Source organism: Varanus komodoensis, unplaced genomic scaffold, assembly GCF_004798865.1.
Source record: "Varanus komodoensis strain SLA01 unplaced genomic scaffold, ASM479886v1 scaffold25, whole genome shotgun sequence".
Classification (NCBI taxonomy): Eukaryota; Metazoa; Chordata; class Lepidosauria; order Squamata; family Varanidae; genus Varanus; species Varanus komodoensis.
In genome coordinates, this window is record NW_025335661.1 from 4119219 (window position 1) to 4146117 (window position 26899).

General features: G+C 37.8%; 1 protein-coding gene across 3 annotated transcripts in view; it reads right to left on the reverse strand.

Moving 5' to 3' along the window:
* Positions 1 to 4993: 4993 nt before the first annotated feature.
* Positions 4994 to 26899, reverse strand: part of SPSB4 (splA/ryanodine receptor domain and SOCS box containing 4) — a 77918-nt gene continuing 56012 nt past the window's right edge. For all 3 annotated transcript variants that reach the window (XM_044432932.1, XM_044432933.1, XM_044432934.1), the window contains exon 3: positions 4994 to 6781. In XM_044432932.1, coding sequence (XP_044288867.1) covers positions 6654 to 6781 — 128 coding nt within the window. In that variant the 3' untranslated portion in view covers positions 4994 to 6653. The remainder of the gene's footprint in view (positions 6782 to 26899) is intronic.

Consider the following 26899-nt stretch of genomic DNA (forward strand, 5'->3'; position numbering starts at 1 on the left):
GGTTCAAGGAAATTACAGGCAGGTTAGTGCAGTAAGTTAGCTTTCAGGTAAATTGTTTGAAAGATAAAATTAGCAGGCATGTGGAAGGGTAAGCCCTGCTGGAAAAGAATCAGCATGGCTTTCATAAAACTAATCCTGCCTTACTAACTCTTTGGAGTTCTTTGAGAATGGCAGTAAACATGTGGACAGGAGTGAACTGTTCACTCAGACTTTCAAAAAGCCTTTTCATAACTCCTTATCAGTCATAAAATAAATGAAAAGGCCCTCTTGTGGATCTGTAACTGGTTAAAGAACAGAAGGAAGAGACTGGGAATAAATGCAGTCTTCCAATGCGTGGATGTAAACAGTGGCATCCTGCAGGGATCTTTATTGGGGCCAATGCTGTTCAACTTGTTTATGAAGAATCTGTAATTGGGAATGTGGTGGCCATGTTTCTGAAAACACAAATGCCTTAAAAGTGCCTTAAAAGTAATTACAAAATGCTACAAATGGATCCAAAAGATTACAACATCATGGATTGTTCAGCTTTAAAAAATGGTAAAAAAGGAACATTGTAGATGTGTACGAAATTATGCAGGTTGGGAAGAAATGGATAGTGAGACATTCTTTTGCCTTTACTGTAACAGTAGAACCCAAGGCCATCCCATGAAGCAGCTTGGTGGGAAATACAGGACAGACAAATGGAAGTACTTCATACAGCACAGTTAAATTATGAAAGTTTGTAAAAGATGCAGAAATGGCCACCATTGTGGATAATTTTAAAAGGAAATTGGATAAATTCATTTCAGAGAAGGCTATCAAAAGCTGCTAATCCTGATGGCTATATGCTGCCTGCAGTAGCAGAGCGATATGCCTATGGACACCAGCAAGCACATTCTTTGTGGGATACCTTTATTTTATACTGTTAATTTATTTTATTTTAATTGAAGTTATTTATGTTGAGATCCGCCCCGAGGCTTCGGCGAATGAGGCGGCATAGAAATTTTCTAAATAAATAAATACCATGGGCATCTGGTTGGCCTCTGTGTGAGCAGAATGTTGGATGGATGTTGGCTGTTGGTTCTTATGCTCTAAATGACCCTTCTTTAGAAGTCTCTGATACATTATCTAATACATGTATAATACATCTAATAGAATTATTTAAGTAGGGATGGCCTCCTCCTGCTATTTTAGTTTGTTTCAGCAGAAAGACTGTATCATGTGGTTTGATCTATGGAAAATTTAGCACCCTTTTTTCAGTATCATGTGTAAGTGGCATCCATTTCAACCCAATCCCAAACATGAACACACAAACACAAAAAACACACAGACACAAAACACAGAATCCTGACAAGTATTTAGATGATGTGCTATGTTTTTTCCCCATCTACATGGTTTTTCAAAATCACATATTGCCTTGTTCCACTGATGTCAGTATTTAGAACAGCATATTAGAAAGGTTGAACATTATAGGAAAGATTATATTGTGTCCGAATCTTTTCCCCAGAGATGAACAGAACAGCTGTAATTCGGTACATACTCCACATTTGCAAATATTATCTAATATTCAAGGTTTTTGCCATTTTATAATGAAACCATATTGCAAAATTGCATCTCATGCCCCACTGCAGTTTCTGCAGTAAGCATTACATTTTTTCCTGTCTTATTATTCTCAATGATTTAATAATCAAACTGAAGGATAAAAATGTGTTTGTGTACGTAAATATTAATCCTGATGGCATATCCTCATTCTCACACAGCTACATTTTAAAAGAAATGGGTTGAGACCATATCGATGGGATATTATTATTTTTTAATGTAGTGCTAATTTAGACATTTCTTATTTCCACTTATTTGTATAGGGAGGCGATATTTATTTATTATTTATTTTTCGATTTATATCTTGCCTTTTTCCTACAAAGGGCTCAAGGCAGCTTACATAATTCTTCTCCTCCATCTTATCCCCACAACAACCCTGTGAGATAGGTTGGGCTGAGAGTCTGTGACAGGCCCGAAGTCACCCAGTTGGCTCCATGGCTGAGCGGGGACTAGCACCCAGATCGTCTGAGTCCCAGTCCATGCTCTTAACCACCACACCGGCTCTGATATATGGAATCAGTTCTGACTATATGGCGATCAGCAGAGCCTTACGCAGCACACTTAAATTCCTCCCAGTTCTCCAGGATGTAACACAGAACTCTCTCAAAGGGGAGATTCTCATGAGATTGAAATCACATAATGTATCAGTGAAATAATTTGTTGCTAAGAGATCAACAGATAACCAGAAAGCTGCTTAATGTATTCTATCACTGTAGTCTCATGTTGTTAAATCTTTCAATAGCTCCTTAAACTTCCAAAATTTTCTTACATTAGATAAGTGGTATGAGAAGAAAATGCTCGCTTTGAGTCAGTTCCCATTGTCAATGAAAGAAAATGATATTCATTATTTCATGCAAACAAACTGATCAGTGTTTTGTGTTCTAGATCAGGTAATGCTAGATCAGATTTGGAATCTATGGGACGAGTTACTTGAAAACTGCTCAGTGTCAAGTCCCTCTGCCACAGATTATACAACATCCATTGCCCAATTGAGCAGAAACCAAGCCAGTCTTAGGGCACCATATTACCAACGTTTGGACCTGCAAAGTGCTCAGATGGTTCATTTCAGCAATCAAAGCGTAATGCTTTGCAGTGGAAAGGAAGATGGCTGTGGTGTTGTAAGGGTAAGGGTTGTGTCTTGGCAGTACTGATCTCATCTTTTCCCTAACTCCACCCCTTGGAATGCACCCCAAAGCCCTTCTCTGAAAAGGTCTTAGAGATGAGAGATGAGCACAGATTCCCTGCTACAAGGTTGGCATGGTTTTCTGATCTCAGACTTGGGAGTCTGAAAAAAAAAAAATCCATCTAGATGCTGTCCGGCAGCCATAGGAGTGTGCCGTTTTATTAATTTTGAAAAATAAAATTAACTGGAATGGATGGCATAATCCCAGTGCTGTTTAAGAGATTTATCAAATTGGGAAAAAATGTTTTGAAATAAACTATATTTATTTCTTTATTATAATACTCTATATTAATACTCTATTATAGAGTATGTTAAATTCAGCCTTCATTAATTTAAAATATAAATTAAAAAATATATTTTACCTATAAAACTTAAAATAGAAAAGGCTATTCCTTGTGCAGCTTCTTCATGTTCCAGCTTCTAATTTCAACCTTCTTGTATTCTGTCCTCCATGCTAAAATGAACTGTCTTCACATGGCCTTCCATCTCTTCCTAAACTCAGAAAAAATTACTGCAACACATTCTCCAACTCTACTACCTTTGGTCATTGGGAGAGTCTCCATCTCCTTGCCTTGGATATGGGTCCCAGACAATCCAGCTGTGCTTTTTTAAATCAAATCTACTGTCACAACTATTTGTTTCTGAAGGGTTTAACACCTTACAGTAAACCCTAAGCACAGACATAACTCAAATTTATGGAAGTGCATTTGTTCATTCCTGGCTCCCCCTATTCATTCCTTATGAATACCAAATGTATCTGATTACTTAGTAATGCCAGAACATAGGCTCAATAGTCACCTAAGGAAATGTCAAGTCTAGACAGTGCAGTTTTTAGGTTGACAGGTAAGCACTTCATGAGATATTAGTGTTGATTTGAATAATTTCTGTCAATAATAAAGGGTGTGCATTTATACCACACACAAAAATATTAAAATAAAATCAAGATGTTTGTAAGGAAGTAGGGAAGGGCACGACACAGTATACTCTCATTAATGTATTGGCAATATAGCAAGTGAAAGTAACTGAATATGAATTTTGTTTACCAGAGACCAAGTTGTTAGTCTTATTTTCCCTCTACCATAGGACAGGAAATTGATTTGCTGTTTATTACACAGAAAGTGAGATTTGTCATCTGAGCTGACTCGTCATTTCATTCTTAAGATTCTTTATAACAGCTCGCTTGTGTAAACACTTTTTGAAAATACAGTATAAAGCACTGAGAATAACCAGAATTCCCTCTGCTATTCAAAGATGGCAAGAAGTTTATCTATTGAGTCATAAAACCCAGTGCTTTCCAAAGGCTTCTTCTTCCGCTTCCTTGGGGAGAAGTTTCACACTTCCCAGAGATTTTCCTGTCTATATGTTTCTGTATGTTCTATGTACAACACAAGATGGCTCTGTGGTGTAGAGTGTTTGCAAGACTACCCAAGGCTTCTGTAGTGAATAACCGTGCCATCAAGGAAAAGACTTTCCTTGTTCTAAAGGAAGGGACAAAAATGGCTGGAAAACTAAGGATAGGACCTGCAGGACAACAGGATTGTTGAAACCCTCCCAAACTTCCATAAGTGAGGGCTCATGAAACACAATTAATGCCTCATGTAAAGAAGCTCTAAGACATACAAACACAGAAGCAAAACTGGATAGAAGATATTTTGATTATCAAATTGTGTACATTGGAAAAGAAGACACTGATTCAATGTCTACAGGTGGGGTTGTAGAAAAAGCACAGCATGACCACTGTTAAAAATGGCATCCTTGCATCAACTTGTGTTCTTGCCTCATAGCATCTAGTCAGACTTACCATGTCTTTTTTCCTATGTTTTCATCTCCAGTCCTCCAGTCTACAGTACCACCTATTGCTGGTAGATACTGAGAAACTACACAAATAAGCTCGATTAATAGCTGTGGAGAAGATTTTAATATACTTTCTGTTATTAGTGTACAGAGGAGAGGTCTTTACATCTGGAAGAGATCTACCTACTTGGCAGAAGGGAAGATAAATCTTCTGACTTCACCAGAGTGGACAGCAACCTTTGGAAAACATAATGAGAAACATGGGAAATCTCAGCTTGCTTTCTGAAGATTACCAATATGAATACATAACCTGAGGAACAAACTTGTCCAAAAATCTAGATAGAAAATTAAGAAGTTTCCTCAGTATGCCAATGATTTGGGCTACAAGGGAGGGTAGGAGGGAGGGAGGGAAGGAAGGAAGGAGGCATACGCCAACAGTACTTTGGACAGTAGACTTTATTAGAAATGTCTTCTTCCTTCTTCAGTAAATTCACATTAAAATATGCTGAGGGCAGCTCAGTCTAAACATTCGACATCCTGCCATTACAACAACTTCCAGTTAAAAACTAGATAACTGATCAGGCAGAGAACTCTGAACATAAGAGGAAATGCAAAGAGAAAGCAGTGTCTTTAAAAATAAGTTGATCTGGATGGATGGATGGATACATATTGTAAGCAATAGAGAGAACAAAAAGTCATCTTCTTCCAGAGAAAGGAAACTTAAAAATGTGATACTCTCTGCTGAGTTTGAATAGAAAAGCAAAACACTTTCAGAGGGTACACACAATTCCCTTTCCACATTCAGAGAATGGCAAGAGGGCAGCATTGGCTAGCCTCATTGACTACTTGGAACTGCATGCTGCCTTCTACCCAGTCCCTTCATGAATCTTCTGTAGTCATTCATGAATGACTTCTCCACATGTATAGAGGTTCATGCAGACAACATTTTCTCATGATTGTCCACTGAAAGTTCACTGGGCTAGGAGATGGCAGTGGTAAGTCTAGTAGGCCTCAAGAACCTCTCTGTCTGTTTTCTGAAAGCACGAAGAAGTTTGTGTGAACCCTCATTCTGTTGCATACACATTAAAAGAATATCCAGCATTGGGAATTCATGAGATACAATTTTAAAAAAATGTTCAACATCTTAAAATGACATCATTTGAGAGAAAAAATGAAACACTCAACAGAATTGGTATGTAGCCCGAGCAGCATCAAGTTAAGCTAGAGAACACTGATTCGAGCAAATTCCATCCCACTGAAGCAATAAGACAAAACACACACACAAACAAACCAGCTTAAGATCAAGTACGCCAGCTTAACGGGTCTGCAGACTGAGCTGAAGTGGATCAGAAAAGATCAACTACCTTTGAAATAAAGACACAGCTGTTTCATAGACTAATGTAAAATATGACAGGTTGTATACTGTTTCAGGAATATGATTTGCTAAAAATCATCTAAAAGTAAAGGCCACAGTTTAGCTGTTCCAATGCAGCTCCACTTCATGTGCACAAGGGTTTCCTATATCCTTCTATAGTGCACATGAAAAACTGGTGTGCACACTGGCACAGTTCCCTTCATCAGAGAACAAGGAGCTCTTATGCATAAGAAGCCTTGGGCCAAAGCAAATGTCAACAGGGCTTAAAGTTACTTTGTATATCTACCAATTAAATCTCCATGTGGAGTTAGGATTCCGACTTTTGAGAAACTTCCAAACAGTGGTTATTTCCTTTACCGGTCAAGAGAAACTTGTACGTGATGTTTTTCTTGTGTAAGAACTGATTCTGAGAGTTATATCTTCATCTGATGCATACCCAAAATCAGACCTAGGGCAACATATATCTCAACTTTGGATCTAACCTGTGAAGGCAAGCTTTGGATTATGCATAACAAGGCTGCTAACAGTGTAGGCAACATTTATTTAAATGAAAGATCTAAACCAATTCAAATAGATTTCACAGTCCTTAGTAGTCTCCATAATGTTCTGCCATGGTTGATTAAAAAATGTAAAAAATAAAATTAAATAACACTCAAAATATCCACCATGAAGAATTATATTCTGATGTAAACAATTTCTACCATTTAGAGATCTAGAATCATATTATTGATATTGTAAATAATTTTTCAGAGACTGAGGCAAAGGTAGAGTTTCTATATCATGCAGGCGTTCTCTGCCTAGAGCGAAGCGAATTGATCTTCGACACAGGTCCATTAAAGGCAGGGGTTCCGCTGAAAATGAAACAGAAGATAGTATCAGCTTGTATCTTTTTCCGTTTTCATTTATTATAATTGTCTATGGTAACATTCCAGAATATTCCACACACATTCAAAACAGGCAGGAGAAAAGGAATTGACCACAAAAGGAATGTAATACTGAATGGCGCATACAGCAGCATCCACTCTGCTGGCTCCATTGCTCTCACAGAAGCGACTGCTGCCTTTCTAAAAACAACTCCAGTAATAAACAGAAATGCTACATTCCAGACTGGGACACGCCAGTTCAACTGTCTTCTGAAAGATCCACTGCCCTGACACATTATGAAAACATATGTTTCTGCTCATTTTGGGTTATCTGTGGAAGAACCAAAGTACCACTGTGCAAGCAGTTACTCCTGCAAATGCATAGATGCAACAGGATACCAGTTATCATACTTTATTTATTGTATTTATTTAAAGCTTTTCTATTCCGTCCTCTTACCAAGAGTCTCAGGATGGTCCTTTACTCTTTAGTCCATGCAACACATTGACACTAACTACGCATCTTGCCATTGCAAAGGGCATCAATTTATAAGTTGTTTTACTATTCTAAAATAATGTTGCATACCAGTGATCAGCAATTTTTAAAAGGGATTTTAGCCAATGCTCCAGACCCTTAAAGTTTATAACAGAATACTCTTTACAGCTGTACTTGTATATCTCTAACTTTTCAATGTCATGTTTTCTAGTAACTGAAGAGTAATTGAACTTCTAGTCTTTTGGTGTAATATGGCTTTTCTTTCCAGATGTTAAACAGAGTCAGGCAATTTCCCCCCTTCTTCTCTAGTTATAAACAAATTTTGTTCACTGCACCAGAAAGACAGTTTTCCTTAAACAGTCTTAAAACACACTGAAAGAATCATGATAATCGCAGCACTATTACGCAAAGACCAAAGTTGAAGCAAAGCAGTATTAAAACAAAATTTCCCATATGAGAGAAAGTCAGTTATGTTGCCGTGCCAGTTCTCAACTCTGGACTAGTATTTCAGAGTACCATGTTACTTTCATGAACATGCAAAAAACTATTCAAGAAACTATTAGTCCTGTCTCTACCTTCAATTGCTCAAGGGCTATAGAAAGATTTTACTGCACTAAGTGGAATAAAACCTTCTGAATCACAGGACTTCAGAAACATACCAGAAATACTGGGGGAAACTTCATGGCCAGAGCTTTGATGGACTTAATTTGATACACAATGAACTCTGCACACATTGGAACAGAACAGTCTGGGGATGTTCTGTATATGTGAAGCTCTAATAATTTACTGGAACTGCTATATCAGGGTTTTAAAAGGTTTTGTCAGCTATTGCCCCTTAAACACTATCTCACAACCAAGATTAAAGACAGACAGTGGTTGAAATGCTTGCTTGCCTCAAAATGTTAGGAAACCACTGTTGCAAAGAAATGTACAGGATGAATTTCTACTTAACTAGGGTCTAACAGTTTTGTTAACAGAAACAGAAAATATAAGCAAGCGTGTTCTTTGATTTTAAATGCTAAAATGGTACAGAAAGCAGACCAATGAGCCCTTGTAGCAGCTGTTAACCATTAGCTCATGAACATATTTTTCTAAGTTGAAATATTAAAATATTTTATTCTCCAACACCACCCTGCTTCAGTCTTAGACCCCTTAAAAAGTGTTCCAGTACTGACCATAGCTAAAACCAAAATGTTTATAATTTATATTGTTGGCAGTTAAACACAGTTTTTTAAAGGAAAGTTGGAAAAGTTGAGATGAAAGCACTCCTTCAGCTATGCAGTGACTGTAAGTTAATTTAATTGTCCCAGCTGAGCACAGTTTTAATAAGATATATTATACATAAAAGTTTTGCATTTGCAACTGAGGAATTCTTTCATATACAGTGGTACCTTGGCTCACGAACTTAATCCGTTCCACGACTCTGGTTGTGATGCAAACTGGTTGTGACCCAAGTCAAATTTCTCCATAAGATTCAATGTAAATAAGGTTAATCCGTTCTGGCCCCTCCCCCACAAATGTGGCTGTGAGCCAATTTTTGGTCGCGAGCCAAGTCAAATTTTCCCATAAGGTTCCATGTAAATAAGGTTAATCTGTTCTGTAACTATTTTTTTAACCTGAAAAATTTGAAACACAGTGACAAAGAACAACAAAGTAACAAAGTACAGTACAGTACAGTGAAGAACACTAACCTAGGCGTGGGGGAGGTTATTGTTTTGAGGGAGAGTCCCCCACCAAAAGGATATTGGGGAGAACTTATTCAGGGGTTTCCTCTCTTCTTTGTCTCTTAGCTGCAGGGTCAATTTTAGTGAAAAATCTGTCTATAGTCACTTGTTTTTTCCTGTGTTGCATAACCCTCCGGAAATGAGAGACCATGTTATCGTTATAAGATCCAATACTCTGTTTGTTACAGTTATGTTGGGGTGGTGCGTCTCAAATAAATCCTGGCATTTATTCCATTTTTTCATAATGGATCCGTATCACATCACTGCTAACCTCCACCCTGCCTTCCTCTTCGTCAGCGGAATCCTCCTCAGCAAGTGCCTTCTGCTGCTCACTCTGGAGTTCAGCAAGTTCTTCTGTCATCAGCTCCTCTATGTCTTCCCTGCACGAACTGCAATTGTGGCCATCTCCGTACTTTGGGGTGGGGGTGGGGAGATGGCCGCGATCATGCTGGTGGGGGGGGGGTGGCCGAGATTGCACGTGTCTTTTGTGCAGAAGCGCGCCCGTGATCATGTACATCTTCCCTGCACGAACACAACTGCGATCATGGCCATCTCCCCACTTGGGGTGGGTGGGGAGATGGCCGCGATTTTGGTTGCCACCCAATGTGGAGTTCGCTACCCAAGTCAAAAATGTCATGAATTTTTTGTTCGTGACTCAATTTGGTTGTGAACCAAGGCATTCATGAGCCAAGGCACCACTGTACTAGAAAAATGATTCCGCATACACCAAATAAAACATGCATTTATAGTTTCTGTTTACATTACATGACATTTATTATTGCAACATTAATTAAGGCATTTTATTCAAATAAAATACTGATATTCAATCTTTGCAATTTCGGTTGACTTATGTCTTGTCCCTTCAACTCTAGTTTTTGACTAATTAGTCTTTGACTAATTCCATATGTCAGCAGAAGAGCTTCACAAGTAATTTCTGGACACCTGCTTTTAGATGGGAACATCTGTAATTGATACCTTGTATCTTACTTCTTTTCATTGCTTTGAGAGAACAACCACCTTTTGCAGTTTAGGCATTATTTGCAGGAAAACTCAGGGCAAGTTATCCTTAGATTTTTATGAAGGTAAGAAAGAATTAAAGTAAATTTTTGAAATACATAATATTTGCTGAAGATATTGCTCTGAGGAAGCACTGAAGAACAAGGCCAGACTGAAAAATGAACCTAAGGCTCAAAGTAATAACAATATTAAAGATGCACGTTTTATTCATGTTGAGCATAAGATAAAATGTACAAATCTTCCAGAATATTATTTGAAAGAAGTTCTACCAAAATGTAATATATCAAGGGCACAATCCTAAGCATGTTTAAACAGAAAAAAGTTGTGTAGGATTTTTTTCCCGGTCTAATATTGTGCCCAGAATAACAGGGAAAATAAATAAGCAGTGCTAGCAGGGTATTTGGCAATCTGGACTATATTTTATCCTGTTAAACACACAGGAGAGTTGTGTTTTAAAGTGGTTTCATTGTGGTATCTTGCCCTTGGCGAATTAAAATTCTTGGAACAGACATAGGTCTTTCTCTGGCAAGTATGCAGAGCAAACGAAACACATCCACCTACACTCAAAGGAGTTATGGGTAACTCCTTCCCCCAAAATTGAGAAAGTTATATGGTGACATATTATAAAAGTTACCTTATTCATGGTAATATATTGAGTGTGTGTCTGTGTGTTATTGAGTGATATTTATGCATTTATTACAACTTGTTGATTTTACTAATTTCTATGTGGAACTTTCAATAGTTCATGCTCGCTCATGTCACCACTGGATAACACTACCTGGCTGGTGGTTGGGTAATACTTGGTTGATTTTAGAACAGAATTCTAAAATCAACCTGAATGGTGGTTGATATTCCGGAAAACAATATTCCGATGTTTTGTTTTCTTTGTTTTTTGTTTTTAAGTTAAAAAGTTGGTGAGTTCCACTGTGAAGCACCAGGTCTTACCAATTCTTCATCTACTTAGTTAGCAATTGCTTAAATACTTTTCATTTATGCTTTGTTTAGCTTTTCTTTTTTTTCTGTCTAATGATTCTGTCTGAAAGAATACTTTCTAGCCATATTCCTCTGTAATCCTTTCATCAGCTTTCATTCTTTAGCTGTATCAAATGAATTCCTGGTCCTGGCCTTGGAGGTATACCATGATCACAACTTTGTTAAATTGTGTTCCACTTGAATTTAAACAGCTTCTGGATTTCGAAATGGTAGAACAGATTTCCTGCATCAAACTGAAATAGGTGAAAAATAAAGAAAATTCACATACTAAATTCAAACACACAGCATACCTGGATTTTTAAGTATGATTTTTTCAAGTTTGAAGTACACACATTCTGTACTTGTCCAAATAAAAACTAAGACATGCACAAATATTGTAGCTTTAAAATTTGGAATTGCTGTTCTAGGAGAAATTTCATTTTTAAATGTTGGAATATTTTTACAGAAAACTGACAGGGAAACAAGACAGGACTCTTTACTAAGATTTCAACAGAAGATTTTCAGGTAACAGATGACAAGATTCTGTTATCAGCTAAGAAAGACTGATAAAACAGCCCCTTACTATCTCCACAAGTTATTTTCTAGGGAAGATGAAATGCTACTACATCTGACTTTGCCCTATTTAATAATTTTGGTTAAAAATTTGAAAAAACAAACACCAAACCAGCTGCCAATCTAAGAGTATACCTGACGAAATACTCTTGTGTGTGCCACAAGACAATCCAAGAAGTAACACATATTCCTTCAGCAAAACCTCAACTTCAAGAACCAGACACCATCTGATACAACCTAAGGGCAGAGTCCAACAGGTACTTACACTTCTGCTGACTCTCTCATGCACTGCCAATTCCTGTTTGTATACTATGCTTGCTGCTTGTATAACAAAGATTTAATGCTTCTAGAGTAACTGTAAACAAATAAACAAACTTATTTATAGAGCATATCGGGTCAACGGAGCTCACAAAAGTGCTAAAACCTTGTTATACAACTGGTGGATCCTGTTAACACAATGGAATCAGAAGGAATTGCTGCTTGAGCAACAAAACTGTTGGCTCTTGAGCAACAAAACTTTTGGCATACAAGATGACTTCAGGAACGTAAGCACTCAGCTGGATTCCACCCTCAGTGTGGTCCCAGCTGAGTGTGATTCAAGGTCACTTCCCATATGCACCAGAACACCCATACAAGTTGTACAGATCTTACAAAATCTGAAAGCACCAATTTAGATCAGTACTACTACTGTTGTTGCCTTTTTTTCTGTATCTCCCGATAGCCAAAGCTCTCTGGGAAATTTACAATAATATATGTTTTTAAATCAAGCCATTCAGTGGACATCAGCTATTGCCATCAGGAGTTATCACCATATGCTTGGCAACAGTAATATTAACATGTGTGTAATATAAAATGAATTTTAATTACATCTTTATTGTAGCATAATACAATGCAATCTGATTTGTAAAGTGCTTAGAAATATTTTTAAATTAACAGTTATATGAAATAATATTGATGAAGATGATGAAAAATACATCCAAAGTCACATTCATTGGACATTTAGTCTTCAGGGGCTTTTCAGGGAGCTGACATTGATTTTTTTTACTTAAAACCCAACTATTGCAGTGAAATAGTTTACTGCAAGTTCTGCCATTAACTTCAAGGACCAATGGCATGAGTGCTTAAATACGTGGCATTGCATAAAAAGGATACATCCTATATATCCCTACTTTTTGCCTGAAGTTTGGTATGACAAACAAAGACGTATCAGTAGAAAGCAATAGCTCCTCGCAGGATCAACAATATGAATTTCTTAATTATGGCTTAACTTTAAAGCTCTGTCAGAATAATATTCAGGTTTCTATATAGTCAGTGAGCCAGAATGCTTTTGCCACAAAAAAAGGTCCCTGTTCTTGTAGCAGAGGCAACCTGGAAAGACAGACTACAGGTTCTAAGGGTCCCGGTATGGTAGAAGAACTATTTTACTTTAGAAGTGGAATGGGATAAAGGGCTATCTAAATTAACTTCATTGACTGGTGAGAAGAAATTCATACTGGGCCAAAATGTGTATTTGGCATGGCACTGGCAGTGATACTGGACTGCAAATTTATTAGGAAAGGTATCAGAAATTGACTTCCAATACTATAATTCATCTGCACAAATCTATGGTGTGATCACTCTTGGAATATGGTGTACAATTCTAGATACTGCATCTATCTATCTATCTATCTATCTATCTATCTATCTATCTATCTATATGACTAAGCTGGAAAACAGTCCAAAAAAAGGACAACACAAATTATAAGAGGCGTGGAGCATTTCCTTGACAATTGTGAAAGATCACAATATTTACAGTTCTTTACTGTAGAAAAAAAGGCAAGTATGTTGGAACATGGCAGAGATATATGAAATTAAGCAGGATGTGAGGAAGCTTGGTAAAGTTTTTCCCTTTGTAATATCACAACCTGCAGTTCAGACAGCTTGCCAGTGAACAAGTAGGCAATGGCATTTTACAGGGTCATTCTTTCCTTTCTGTTTTAGCTGTTTTTTATATATTTTTATATGACTGTATGGTATGTTTATTGTATTGTACTGTACTGCTTTTGTGCACTGTTATAAACCACCCAGACTGCTTTGGCTATTGGGTGGTATAGAAATGAAATAAATCACCATCGGCATTGCCCCCCCCCTTTTTTTTTTTTACCACCACTGGATGAGAACAAGATGCAAGTGAACAAGCAGGATGCAAGAGTGACAAGATTCGTGACAGTGGGTCTTTGCTGAACTGTGATTCCTCCACCAGTGCCCAATCATGCTTGTCCTTGACACTGGTCTATGTAACTGATTGTCTGAATGGAATGTAAGAGCAAAACCACAAAAGTTGTGGGCTAACTCTGTGCAATCTACACAAATTATCTGTAAGAGGATTGATCTCCAATCACATTTTGAAAGTACGCATGAGGGGCTCATACCAGCTTTTTTCTCCTCCCAAAATGCATACTTTCAGCAGCATTGTGAAGCCGTTGTATTTTCATAGGGGTCCTCCATGTGAAGGGAAATCCTTGGTCATGGATGCATACTACTGCCAGGAGCAAGCTAGTTTGACCCGCTCGCTTAGAAGTGATACATTGAAACAGCTAAAATTCCTTTAAGTAGAGCTGGAGAGCTTGAGTCTGGCAGCTTGAGTGTTGGACTGGGGGCCTGGAAGATCCAGTTTTTCATTCCCACTTAGCCATGAAGTTCAATGGGTGACTTTAAGCAAGTCACAGACTCTCAGCCCAACCTATCTCACAGGACTATTGTTAATGGACCTATATAAGCTGTCTTGGTTTTCTTGCAAGGAAAAAAAAACACAGTATATAAATGAGAAATGATGATGATGATGATAGTTATTATTATATACCATATACCATGATTACGCCATCATGCTTATAATGGTGCTATCAGGAGCACCATTTTAGGTCTGGAAATGAGCAACACAGTTTAAAGGAGCAAAAACGTGTATTTTAAGATCACTGCTTTGGTTACTTTTAATATCTAAGCTGCAGATATAACATGTCCCTGAGGAAATAAAAGCATTTGGTCTAAATCACATGCTCTTAAATTGCATCCTGGTAGCAATCTCCAAGAAAAATCGAGCACAGGCATGCCCTAAATGTGTAATCTTAAAAGTGCAGCTCTGATCCAAAGCAGACATTATAGTAAATATATTTTTTTCTTTTTTTAATCTGGTGTGTCTGTGTAAGGGTGTCAGGATGGGGAACAGGTAGGAAGGGATTTAACCCTTCTCTCTGCTACAGTGGCAATTCAGATCGATGCCCTATGGCTGGAACACAGAGTGCCAAAAAGTTCTCTTCAGTTTTCTTGTTTATAGTCCTAGGTGATAACATCATAATATAGTGACAAATAGCAATCCATGAAAACAAATGGATTTACTTTTTGTCTTTCTTGTCCTAATAAGTTCCTGCCTCATTGTACATGTGCAAACACCTGGTGCTAACCACAGAGCCCTTTGAATAGGGGCCATCAAATTTCCAAATGGGATTAACATTTAAAGATGCACACTGTTCAAATTAAAATCCAATATTTAACTATTGTATAAAATAGACTCACCTGCAATCCATTTATTACCTTCAGTTTATGTTGTAATACATTCAGACATCCACGTACTCAATAGTAGTGACAATAGCATCATTTTCTTAGTTAAAAACATATGCTCCCAGCCAAGAAATAAATAGTATCATAACTGACAGAAAGCACAGTCAAAACGGTTGAGTTACTATGGCTAGAAGCAACCATGAAGCCAGGAACACTGCTTCCATAACTACTAGTTGGTAGTTAAAGTATTACTGTTAGTTTCTCAGAAGGGCAATTATCAGTCATTGAAATGGCAGATGGTCATAGCCTTGCTTTCAGGTTAAATGCTACCATTATTTCATTTGGAGTTAACTGATGCTAGCATGAACGCATCATTTCCTCCATGAAATTTCTACACTAATGCAAGGTTATCTATCTTTGAAATGTCAAAACCTTAATTCCTTCAAAAAGTCTTATAACTCCAGTGATCATTTCCCTTATTCAGTCACTAAATATTTTTGAAATCTCCTCCTCTTCATTTTCCCATTCTGTCTCTTCTAATCTCTTCCTGACATTAGCAGATTAAACACCCTTCTCTTTAGTGATGAGTCATTTTTCTCTCTGTGGGAAGCAAGTATACAGACTTCCTAGCTCAGTGCCTGCTCAGTGCAGTGAAGAAGAGAAAAGTTCTCTGTGAAACTGATTTTTCAAGGTAGTCCTACATTCTAAAAGCTAAGAACAAAAATCAAAATGGCATGTGAGGCTATACAACTGAGAAAACATACTCCAACCAATCCACCAACTAATCCATCATAATTTTTAAAAAAAATTATTTAAACAGGAACCACAGAGTTAGCTCTGATTATCTATACCATCCTTGTCTAACCTTGGCTATCTGGAGAATGCTAGAGATTCTAGTTCAGTACCTCTGGAGGACTCCAGGTTGGGAAAGGTTTACCCAGACAAAAGGGAAAGTTAGGAAAAATTGATCCAGTAGCACAACTTCGTTCTACTTCCTAACTACAATTCGAATAGGGTGACCAAAGATCCGGATATTTCTCTTCCCTCCAATTCTCACTGTAGCATTATAGTTGGTGCTACTAGCATTTGGTGAGCCATAGCTTGCTCAAACCACAAGCCCAGTTCTAAACATGTTTGCAAACTGAGGTTTGGCTCGTTAAGAAGGTTGCAGAGGTTCATCAGAGGACCCATGGAAATCATTTTATTACTGGTAATGAACTATACAAGTATACAAAAAGAGTGATGCTGGATCAGATCAAGGACCCATCTAGTGCAGCAGTCCATACACACAATGGCAAAACAGCTGCCCACAGGATCATTCAAGCAGGCTGGGTCAAGACGTCTGCCTGTCCGAGCTCTTCTGCAACTGGTATATGCAGGCATGCCACCTCATCCAGACCAGAATGCTCAGGGTGGTCTTGAGAAGGAAATGAAATCAAGGAAACCTCCAACGAAGGCAGTACTGTAATAATGGAACTTCAATTACCCACACATTGACTGGATAAGCATATGTTCTGTTCTACTTCTGGCAGGGAGTTTAAGATTCTCAAAGTCTTAAATAAGTGTGCCCTTCAGCACTTATTTGTGGAACCAACCAAAGAGGAAGCAATCCTGGATTTAGTCCTAGAACATAGTACAATGTTGTTGAGCCATTAGGTAGCAGTGAACATGCCGGTATCAAAATAAATATACAGTTAGGAGGAAGACTCCTAAAGAGGTTGAGCATAATTGCACTTGACTTCAACAGAGGAAGCTTTTGAAACTTGGGGGAACTGGTAAAGAAGAATCTGAAGAGGGGAATCAAGAGGTTTTAATCACTTCAAAGTGCTTGGAGTTTACTCAAAAACAAGAAAGCTCAAGGATGGGTTAATTAGACTCCACAAAATGCCATACAGAATAAGTTTCCTTTAACTTTGGGGACAACACTGTACTTATGAACACAAACACTAACATCTGAAAAGAAACCATCTTTGAAAAGAGAACAGAGGATATGAATGGATGCATATCCTCTGATATTCCCAGACTACAGCACAGGCATTTTCCACCAACCAGCCATGACTGGCTATTGTGTTGTTCAAACTTGGGGTATTTCCTAAGGAGTAGGCTATATTTTTGGGAACAAAGCAGGCCAAGAACCCATTACAATTTTATTTTATCATTATTATTACAGTGCATTTATATCCTGCCTGTTTCCTCTTGTTTGGAACCCAAGGTAGCTTACATAGCGCTAGCTTACACAGTCCCTAGTCTAACACTTTAACCACCACACCACACTGGCTTTCAGGTTTGCCAACCTGAGGCTTGTTGTAGAGTTGTTCTTGACCGCAGGGGGTTCTCCTAAACCTGGATAATTTATTTTATGGGTGGTGGCAACTGGATGCGCAGCTTCTTGACAAGAGCAGCAAAGGAACCTCAGTTTGTTCACTTTTCATTATCTTATGAGTACTACCCTTCTACCGAAGCAGAAACAGCACTTTGGAAAGAACATTACTCTTTACTTGTTTGTTTATTTTATATTTTGTTGCCTCAAAAAAGTGTGATTGTGGTTGTAATTTTTAAAAAACTTATTCCTTTCATTTTCTCAAGTCAAGGGACTGGTGAATTAGGTAGCTATACATGGAAGCTGACAAGATGAAGTTGCCTATGGCTAATTTGCACACAGTTGTGAAGGACCAGGGAAAAATAACTGTCAGAAAAAGGAGAGACCTAACCTGTCCCCTTTGCTGTTCCCTTTTGTCAGCTGAAACAGACTGACCAAGCAAGACTCAACATATCAGACAGCTGTAAATGCACACTTGCAAGACCAGCAAAAATGATAGTTTTGTTAAACGTTGTAGTCTGAAGGGAAGGGCAGGGAAATGGCATAGAATTAAAAGAATCAGCAATTGAGTCAGGGTGAGGAAGACAAGACACATTTTGCCGGAAAGTCCTCTTGTATATGTCTTGCAGGGAGCTGAAGAACTACAGGGCAAGGAAAAAGAGAACAAGTCATTGCAATTGTGATAATCTGCTGGGGTGGGTTGTTTAGTGAAGAATCAAACCACTGGGGCTTATTCACTTGATAGTCCCCACAAACTAATACACACTTCCCAGATAGCCTGTCTGACTATTTTAATATGAAAATGCACGTACACGATCCCTAGTGGAGAAGGACACACCTAGGAATTAAATACCTCTTTATATCATGCAGTAGTACCCTTTCCATGGGATGGTTCCCAAAATAATGGTGATTAGTATTAGAATGTCAAGCTTCATACAGTTACCAGGTAATTCACACAAGGAGATCTGGTCACATCCACCCCTGGTCACCTTGACTTTCAGTTAACTCCTCACCCTTCTTTGTCATGTCCTTGGCATTGTTGAAAGTTAAGATTCTTAGCCCTTCTGCCCAGAGACATTATTCTTTGGCTTATGATAGTCTGTACAGCACCATGTACACAATGCTGGTTTCACTCTTTTAAAAATAGCAGTTTAAGTAACAGCTTTGCCTTCAGCTGCCATCTGGGTCAGCTTAGACAAGCTTTACGTGAATGTCTGAAGTTTATCCCACTGGAATAGAATAGTGTCAGATATTTTTTGTTCATGATGAAGACATCATGTTGCGGTACTGTGGGTGAATTAAACATTGAAAATCAATGCAGTTTTTGGACACCAATTTAACTGTGTTGGGTTAGGTCAGTTTAACTTTTGCTCCAGAGCATGGAGTTCTGGAGTTCTGACCTGCCACCCCTACTACCAATGTCGTGACTTTTTCTTCTAGAATAGCACATAAATTCCACACATACTGCCAGCAGCGTCAAGAAAAGAACTTACAAAGCTTTTATGTACACATTGGCCAACCCTCCATTATAGCAAATAGTACAAGCAGATGTTCAACTATTCACATGAAGACTAGACATGGAGAGAGGATGTGGGTGTACAAGCAATCTCTGGTGCAAAGATTCCCCCTGATAATGCACGTAACTTATCCTTCAGGGGCTTTATCAAAGAGATGTTGGGGACAAAGCTTACTTGTTCCATTAATACCTTTCTACTCAACCAGAAGATCAAGGGCTATGCTGGTGGGATGGGTACATTATTCTGGGTAAGGTTTATAGGTGCAACCATGCCTCTCTTTACTCACTCATAACCTTTACAGGAGTGGGCTGCAAAGGCCTAATGAAACCTGAGAGACTTTTTTTAATTGAAAGGCCAATATTGGGCTAAATATATTTAGAAAAAGCCAACACGCATTATTTCCAGAGCCTGATTTAATATTGTCTTGGGTTTTCTGTAACGTTCAAATTATCCCTTACTTCTTGACCACAACAGTTAAGTGCCAAAGCATATAGCTTATTCGCGACCACATCACAGTACTATCAGGTTTACACCTTCCAGGTTGAGATGCAGTTTGAATTATTCATTTGGCTTTCCCCTTGATCCTGAAAAAGGTCAAGCATCTCGTACAATTCACTTTAGTGATGTACTTTCTACATACAAAAGCTGAGCCATGTATTATTAATCACTTTCCTTTGTAAGTCTAATAATATCAATTAAATCTGGGTTTCCCAACCTTTCTTTTTTCTTTTTTACTTAAAACAATAAAGCTTTTCCAAGACAATAAAAGGACAATATAGAAGTCTGAAGCCTTTTGTTTTACCTTTTAGATCCCTTAGCAAGTCTTTTCTTAGCACTAAACAAATATTCATACAACTCTAAATTCATATGACATTTGGTTCATTTTCTGCCTTTGCTTCAAAAATGTGACAGAGTATTTTGCAAAGAAAAGAAAAAGAAAAAAAAGGTACTCACAGGGGGACAATGTTAAAACTGCCTTAGTAAAGAAGTACAAAGCAGCAGACTCTACTTACCAATTTTTGTCAATAGATTTGAACCAGTACCAGTTCCAAGCACAACTGCTTTGGAAGAGGCTTCATCCCAGCATCATGGAATAAAGACAGGATAAATCAATGAAATTGAGGTCCATAATATTAACTTCCCCAAATATTAACTTTGTTTTAATAGTATCAATTTGTATAGAGATCCAAAGGGTGAAATAAAGTCCTTGGTGAAATAAATATATTATTTTATTTCAAAATTAATCTGGTTTCACATTAAAAATGGTTTCATATTACAAAAATGTAAGATTATCACAACTATTGGGGTACATTGGACCTTGGAGCTTTATGTACTTTAATAATATTTTGTTGGGGGTAAACAAACAAGCAACATGTGACAGCCTCCTAGGATCCTAACTGAAAAGTGTTGAGCATCTTGTTTTCTTTTAACAGATTTTACAGTCAGAAAAAAAGTTTAAAATATTTCACATTAAATCATTTTTAAAGGATTTTAAGATTTCATATTAAAGGCTTCATCTGGAAGCACTCTGTGGTTAGAGGAAAAGATCCAAGAATCCTCAATGGTCTATCAGGAATCCCTGGGAGCAAAGACAGAAGAGAAACCATAACAAAACAAAACAACAACAAAAATAGTAGATGAAATACTAGCCTTCCAGTAAACAACGAGAGAGCTCCAGTGTACCCAAATAGCCTAGCAATACAATTTCCCCTCAGAAAAACATTACAAATAAGAAAGCAGTATAGTAAATTTTAAGCATGAAACTCATGCTGTAGAAGAAGATTAATAAACTGAAGTTGAATCCAGACTGACTAGATAAATGGTGTCCATCCTGTTCTGATGGATTGTACTTACCCTAACAGAACAGGCTTGCAAATTACAGATTCTACTGGAGACAACACTGTTACTAGAGGTTCAAGAAGCCCCGGTGGCACAAAGTGCCCTCATCTAGCTTCTATGAGTAGCCTGGCTTAGCCATTCTCTGAAGAGGGATAACCTTCTTCAGGAGTCTATTTTCTGATAGGTTCCTAGTCATATTTAATTTCAATTTAATTAAAACATTTATAAGCAGTCCTTTACAGCAGCATCAGGATGGCTTACAGAAGCCTCAGGATGGCTTAGTGCAATGCATTCTATGTGGGGCCACTCTTGAAGAATATTAAGCAACTAAAACTTGCACAAAATGTGGCAGCCAGATTAATAACTGGCACCAGAAGGTCTGAGAATATAACACCATGTGTGGCTCCTTGTGATGGTTGCCCATATGCTTCTGAGTTCAAATTCAAGGTGCTGATTTTAACCTATAAAGCCTTAAAAACTCAGGACCACCAAAATGGACAGAATGCTTCTCCCAGTATGAACCAATCCAGATACTACAGTATAATCCAAGTGCATTCTCCAAAGAAGAAGGCCTTCTCAGTGGTCATCTTTTTGACGTCAAGTTACAGCTGTCCTCTACTCCTAGGCATTTGATGGCATATGAAAGGCATTCATGCCATTTTTAATTAGATCCACTATTACATGGTAAATCTTAAGTTGTGTAAATTGTTTAACTGTGCATATTAAACTTTTTATAGTCTTTTTTTATAATTTAATATTTGTATTTGTGGCTTGTAATTTTTGTGAACCTCTCAGAAATTTTTAACTATTGGATGGTATAGAAATAATAATAATAATGTAATGATGTTGGTAATGTTCCTATGAGAGGATGATCTTCTGTGACAAGATAATGCCAACTAAGAGCAGACTCAAAAGGTGATTGTAAGTGGTAGGAGTTGTAGCCTATCATATCTTAAAGGCACCAGGTTAGGGAAGGCATGAGCTCTTTATACAAATAATTATACAAAGATAGCTAAAGTAAAATCTAAATAAAAATTTACACACCCACACATAAATACAAGGACGGAGATCCAGTACAGTGTTGTGGTCTGTGTGTGGGACTCGAATAGGATAGACAGGAGTTCAAATTTCCAGTCAGCCACGAAGCCCACCAGCTGAGAAGTCTTAGCCTAAGAGACCTCACAGAGTTATTATGAAGATAAAAAGGGAGTGTAGACAAGATCTGCAAAGATAATTGAGCTCTTTGGAAAGAAAGCAGAATATAAACAAATGCAAAAAAGCATACAAGTTCAACAGGAAACATTTACAATAGAAAACAAAATGTTTTGCTATCAGTGAAAGAAAGAATGTTTCAATTCTACCTTGAGCAAAGTTTATATTTCTTTAGTACAGGAATTTAGTAAAAGCTTAAATGTGGAAGGAACCCAAACAGAATTACTTTTTCACCAAATGATATTATATGTTCCACAGAACAATTATTTCTAACCTGTTAGGAATATTAAATAAATTTAGGTGTCAGTATAAGTCCTGAGCAAGCTGCCTGCATTGACTGTGAACATTAGAAGGAAAGAATATCAATTATGTCATAAATTGGATACTTTACCATGACAAAATTACAAAAAACACAAAGTGGACAATGGAGCTGCTCTATTGGTTGGTTCTGTTGCATTTATGGAGGTGCAATTGGAAGAAAAAAAACAACAAGCAGAAACACATGCTTCTAGGCCATGACAGGTTGACAGAGCTCTCTTCTGCAAGCTCCACTGACATGCTCATTTTGGAAACAAGTGCATCCACTTATTTGAAATTATTTTTAGATCTGCAAAAGGCCCATTGCATAAAAATTACTCCCCTGAGCTCACAGGAACAACAGGATACTACCTAACACCCTTCCCCCACAAAAAATCACTAGTGCTGAAAGGATACTCTAAGTAAAATAAAATTCAATTATCAATAAACCTACCTACCTCATAGGTTGAGCCTACCTCGTATTGTTCCTAGCTCCAAAGCAACAGAAAATTGGAAGTGAAGGCTTTAAAAGATGTGCTGAGTAATCATTAATTAATTTATGCAATGTCATTGCTTACTTACAACTTACCCCTCATGAAACCATGGGGGGTTTGCTGTGATGCAGCAGAATACCAGGCTATTTATCCAGGTGGTTACCAGAGAACAGGCTACTGTGGTCAGACCACTCCCAGAAGATGGGCGGAAAACATAAAAAGCTGGAGAACCAGCTGAAACTGGTATGAGGCACTTCTATCTACTCTTAATTATCTAGTTGGTAAAGATTGGCATAAAAGATACAAAGCGAGAGTAGCAAATCCAATTCTCCATATCCCCCTTCTGGTATTAAAGCATAGGAAAGGCTCAAGCTATGCAAAAATTCTGAGAGGATCTATACCCCAGCTGTATAGGCTTTTGAAACTTCTTTCCTTCCTAAAGCTGCCTTTAAGGACAGAATCTTGAGGAAAGTAGGAAGCAGAGCGGAAATCAGTAATTGACCCTGGCTACATGCTACTCCTCACCGCCCCGATGCACACCTTAACATGGTGAGGGAATTAGAGTGTGTCAAAGAAGACAAGAGCAATGCTTCCAAAGACAAGAACAGTCTTACTAGGCTGGTCTCCTAGCCAGGTAACCTGAGGAGGAATGGTCAAAGGTGAAATACCAGACCCTCTTCAGGAATAACAGTCACACCAACCAAAAAGAGAAAGGCTCTCAACAGTGATGGTGGTGAAGGAACTTCTGAAAGGCAGCAACCAGGCAGCAGTGGCAGCTGAAGGCAACACTGGTGGAGGATTTTTCATAGATAAGAGCAGTGCAGCTAAAGCTAACTCTGATTAGTACTGCACAGAAGGATGTGGTAATCACTTCTGAATTTTCTTACCTTATGCTGAAAGAGAAGTCAGAAGATGAAATGGAAGAAAAGATAGGAAATGGATTGAATCTGTAAAGGAAACCACAGCCTCAGACATGGAAGAACTGAATGGAGCTGTCCTAGACAGGACATTTTGGAAGGCTTTCATTCAAAGAGTTGCCGTAAGTCTGAGATGACTGGACAGAATAAAATAAATGCTAAACGTAGGCTGTGATATCATGGACATTACTTGGAAGTAAGATCTACTGAAACTGCAACTTATAACTGAGTGTATATATACAAGTCATTTAAAGCAATAGTATTTATTATGTGCCTGAATAGGCCTAGAAATCCATTCAAGGGATAAACCTAAGCATTCTTGTTCAGAAGACCTGCTAAAACTGTGATAGATTGGATTTAACAATGGGTTGCTAGACTATAAAGTTTGGCTAGTAAGTGCAGCTACAATTCATAGACACCCATTGTAAATCTTTGAGGCAGACCTTATTTAGACCCCTTTTTCTCTTAAGCAGATAGGTATCTATGCTTCAGTTTTTGCTCTCATATCTTCTCCCACTTCCTAACAACTTGCAGAGTGCTCAAACTGTATATTATTTGCATTCTAGATTGTCCATCTGGATCTAGGCTTCTAAGAGCCCCTGTCAAATCCATAGTACCTGCATCTTTGTTATGGTGTGCCTTATCAATATGTTATAAATATGTTATGGTGTGTCTTATCAAAAGACCTAGATCAATACTGATATGTGTGAGAATGTGCAACAGTAGATATGCAGTAACACAAACACTTGAGTCACTACTGCAACATTTTCTACCTTGGAGTTCTGAAGATGTACCGGACAACAACTCCCGCAGATCTCAGCCTGAAAAGACACTGGTTGGGCAGGTTGTTTCCCTGTCTCTCCAGTGCTAAGGTAATATAAGAGTGAACACTACAGAAGCCCTTCTGTTGAATAATGCTTGTGTCCTTAAATGCCTACACAGTTACTCCTGAGTAAAGAAAAATCAATCTTTGGTGATATGAATATCCTACATGGCCATGCACTTAAAAAACGGCATTCCTCTGAGTTGTCAACTATCAGTAATGTATTGCCACTGTCTGCTTTACCCAGTGAAAATATAAAATTTCCTTTCAAAGAGCACGTATGTTAAAAATTCAATATCTGAAGACATTTAGCTTCTCATACTGAGCAATCACTATCTATTGCTAGACTATGCAGGTAAAAGCAAGTCATTATAAAGAAGGTGACCTTTACGCTAGAGTGGATTCCATTAAAGCTGTTTTCACAAGATGGGGAAACCTTTAAGTTGCCATAGTATGAATGTTCAGAGTTTGATTGAAAGTAAATTTGTTCATTTAAAGCAATGTGTCAGTGGCAGAAATCCACAGGAAATCCAAACACTTCATTTCTACAACATGCTCAAAGCTAAGAATAGACATGTATCAGACATACAACCAGTATTCTCTTTTCTTCACAGCGCGACTATCCTCTCTTTCCTTCACTTTTAAACAGCAACTGAAGTTAAAGTGTAAGAAGATATATTTGTCCTAGAATGAAACAAGACAGTAAAAAAAAAACTACCCCAAAACTGAGCTCTGCTTATGTAGATGACTTTTAAAACTAAGTTTAATATAATGTTATCCAAATCTTTGCGTATGATTTCAGAAGCAGCTCCAAGGCTTACTCAGAACTCTACAATGTCTACAGAATATGTTTCTATTCAGTTATTTTGTCTTAGTAAGGCTCTTGAGCCTTGGAACTAACCAGATCAGTTTATAATTTCTTAATGTTTGTCTGCACTACACAGTAAAGGGCATTTCCCCAATTCAAAACTGGCACCAGAGGAAATGTTTTGTTGTGTTTTGTTTTTAAGATGATTGGTTTGCTGTCCTCAATCCTAAATTTCATCATTTTAACCCAGGGTGCTGAACTTCAAACCAGTGGGGTAAATCTGACCTGCCTATCCTATCCAGCCCTCTTGTCCTCCAGATGCTCCTGCTTCACTCCACTTTTTTCACCCAACTGTTGATAATTTGATAGTTTCTTGGCTTTTGCACAATTCCCTCCCCATTCTAAAAGGTTAAATGCCTTTATGCCAGCTTAGTAATAACATGGCAATAAAAACTTTAAGCTAATATATGTCGGTAATTCAAGAATTTTGTTACTCTACAATTAGGTTTTGGCTCTATCCACCATCGAACATAGCCCACCAGTGCTTCTACAAAACTGATTTGGCTCTTAGACTGAGAATCTCTGCCTTAAGCATACTTTTCAACGTATAATAATTTCTAACAAAGTTCATACGGGGTATTCCCAATACACTGGGGGAAAAAGTTTGAGAAAAGACTTGGGCAAATTCTTAAGATGCTTTATGTGTTGCTGTTTTTAACTGGTGCTTTATTTATTAATCCTCCTTTTAGTTATGCTAGTATTTTTGTTACTTTTTTTGTTTGAGGTCTACCATGCTTACACATTTTGTATCAATCTTACGAATACTGGTCCCAGTGTGAAACACCTTGCTCAATTTGATTTTGCTAGCATATAGCTTACTACAGAAATATGACTGCTTTACTACAGGGAGAAATCAAAGTTGAGTAAACCATGGGAAGCCTCCTGACAAAATAGAGGGATGTTAGAAATGTCAAGAGTTGTGTTGAGGGATTGAAAAATATACAACAGGAACCATTTTTTGCCTAGTATTTTTTTTTGAGGGGGTGCTTGGAAAAAATCGGAGGGAGTATCTTTTTAAACAAATAGATTTTTCTCCTGTTTTTCCCTCCCTATAAGGGGAATTTTCACATGGTTTGGATACCTGGTTAATCCATGGAGAGCAAGGAGCAGTGACAGCTGGTGGTTTGATGTTGGGGTGGATATAGAGGGCCCATTTTCATTCCCCTGCATGGAGAAGGACACACATGAATGGGATTAATCCTTAAAGGCAATGTTGTACCAGAATGAGCTTATTTTAACAGTAGCTCTCAGAATCCTTTGATTTTAATTATTAGAAATGTAAATAAAGTTCAAAAATATACAAGATGAATTGGAAAAACAAGCAAAAAGACAAGCCAGGACAACCTCCTGGCCCATCATAATCAATACACACACACACACACACACACACACACACAGGTGAATCTTGTCATGTTCAAGCCAATTCCATGATTAAACAACTTCAGTTTTGAAGGACAGAACAAGACAAAATCAATCATTGCTTTTAGACGTCATTAAGCATTT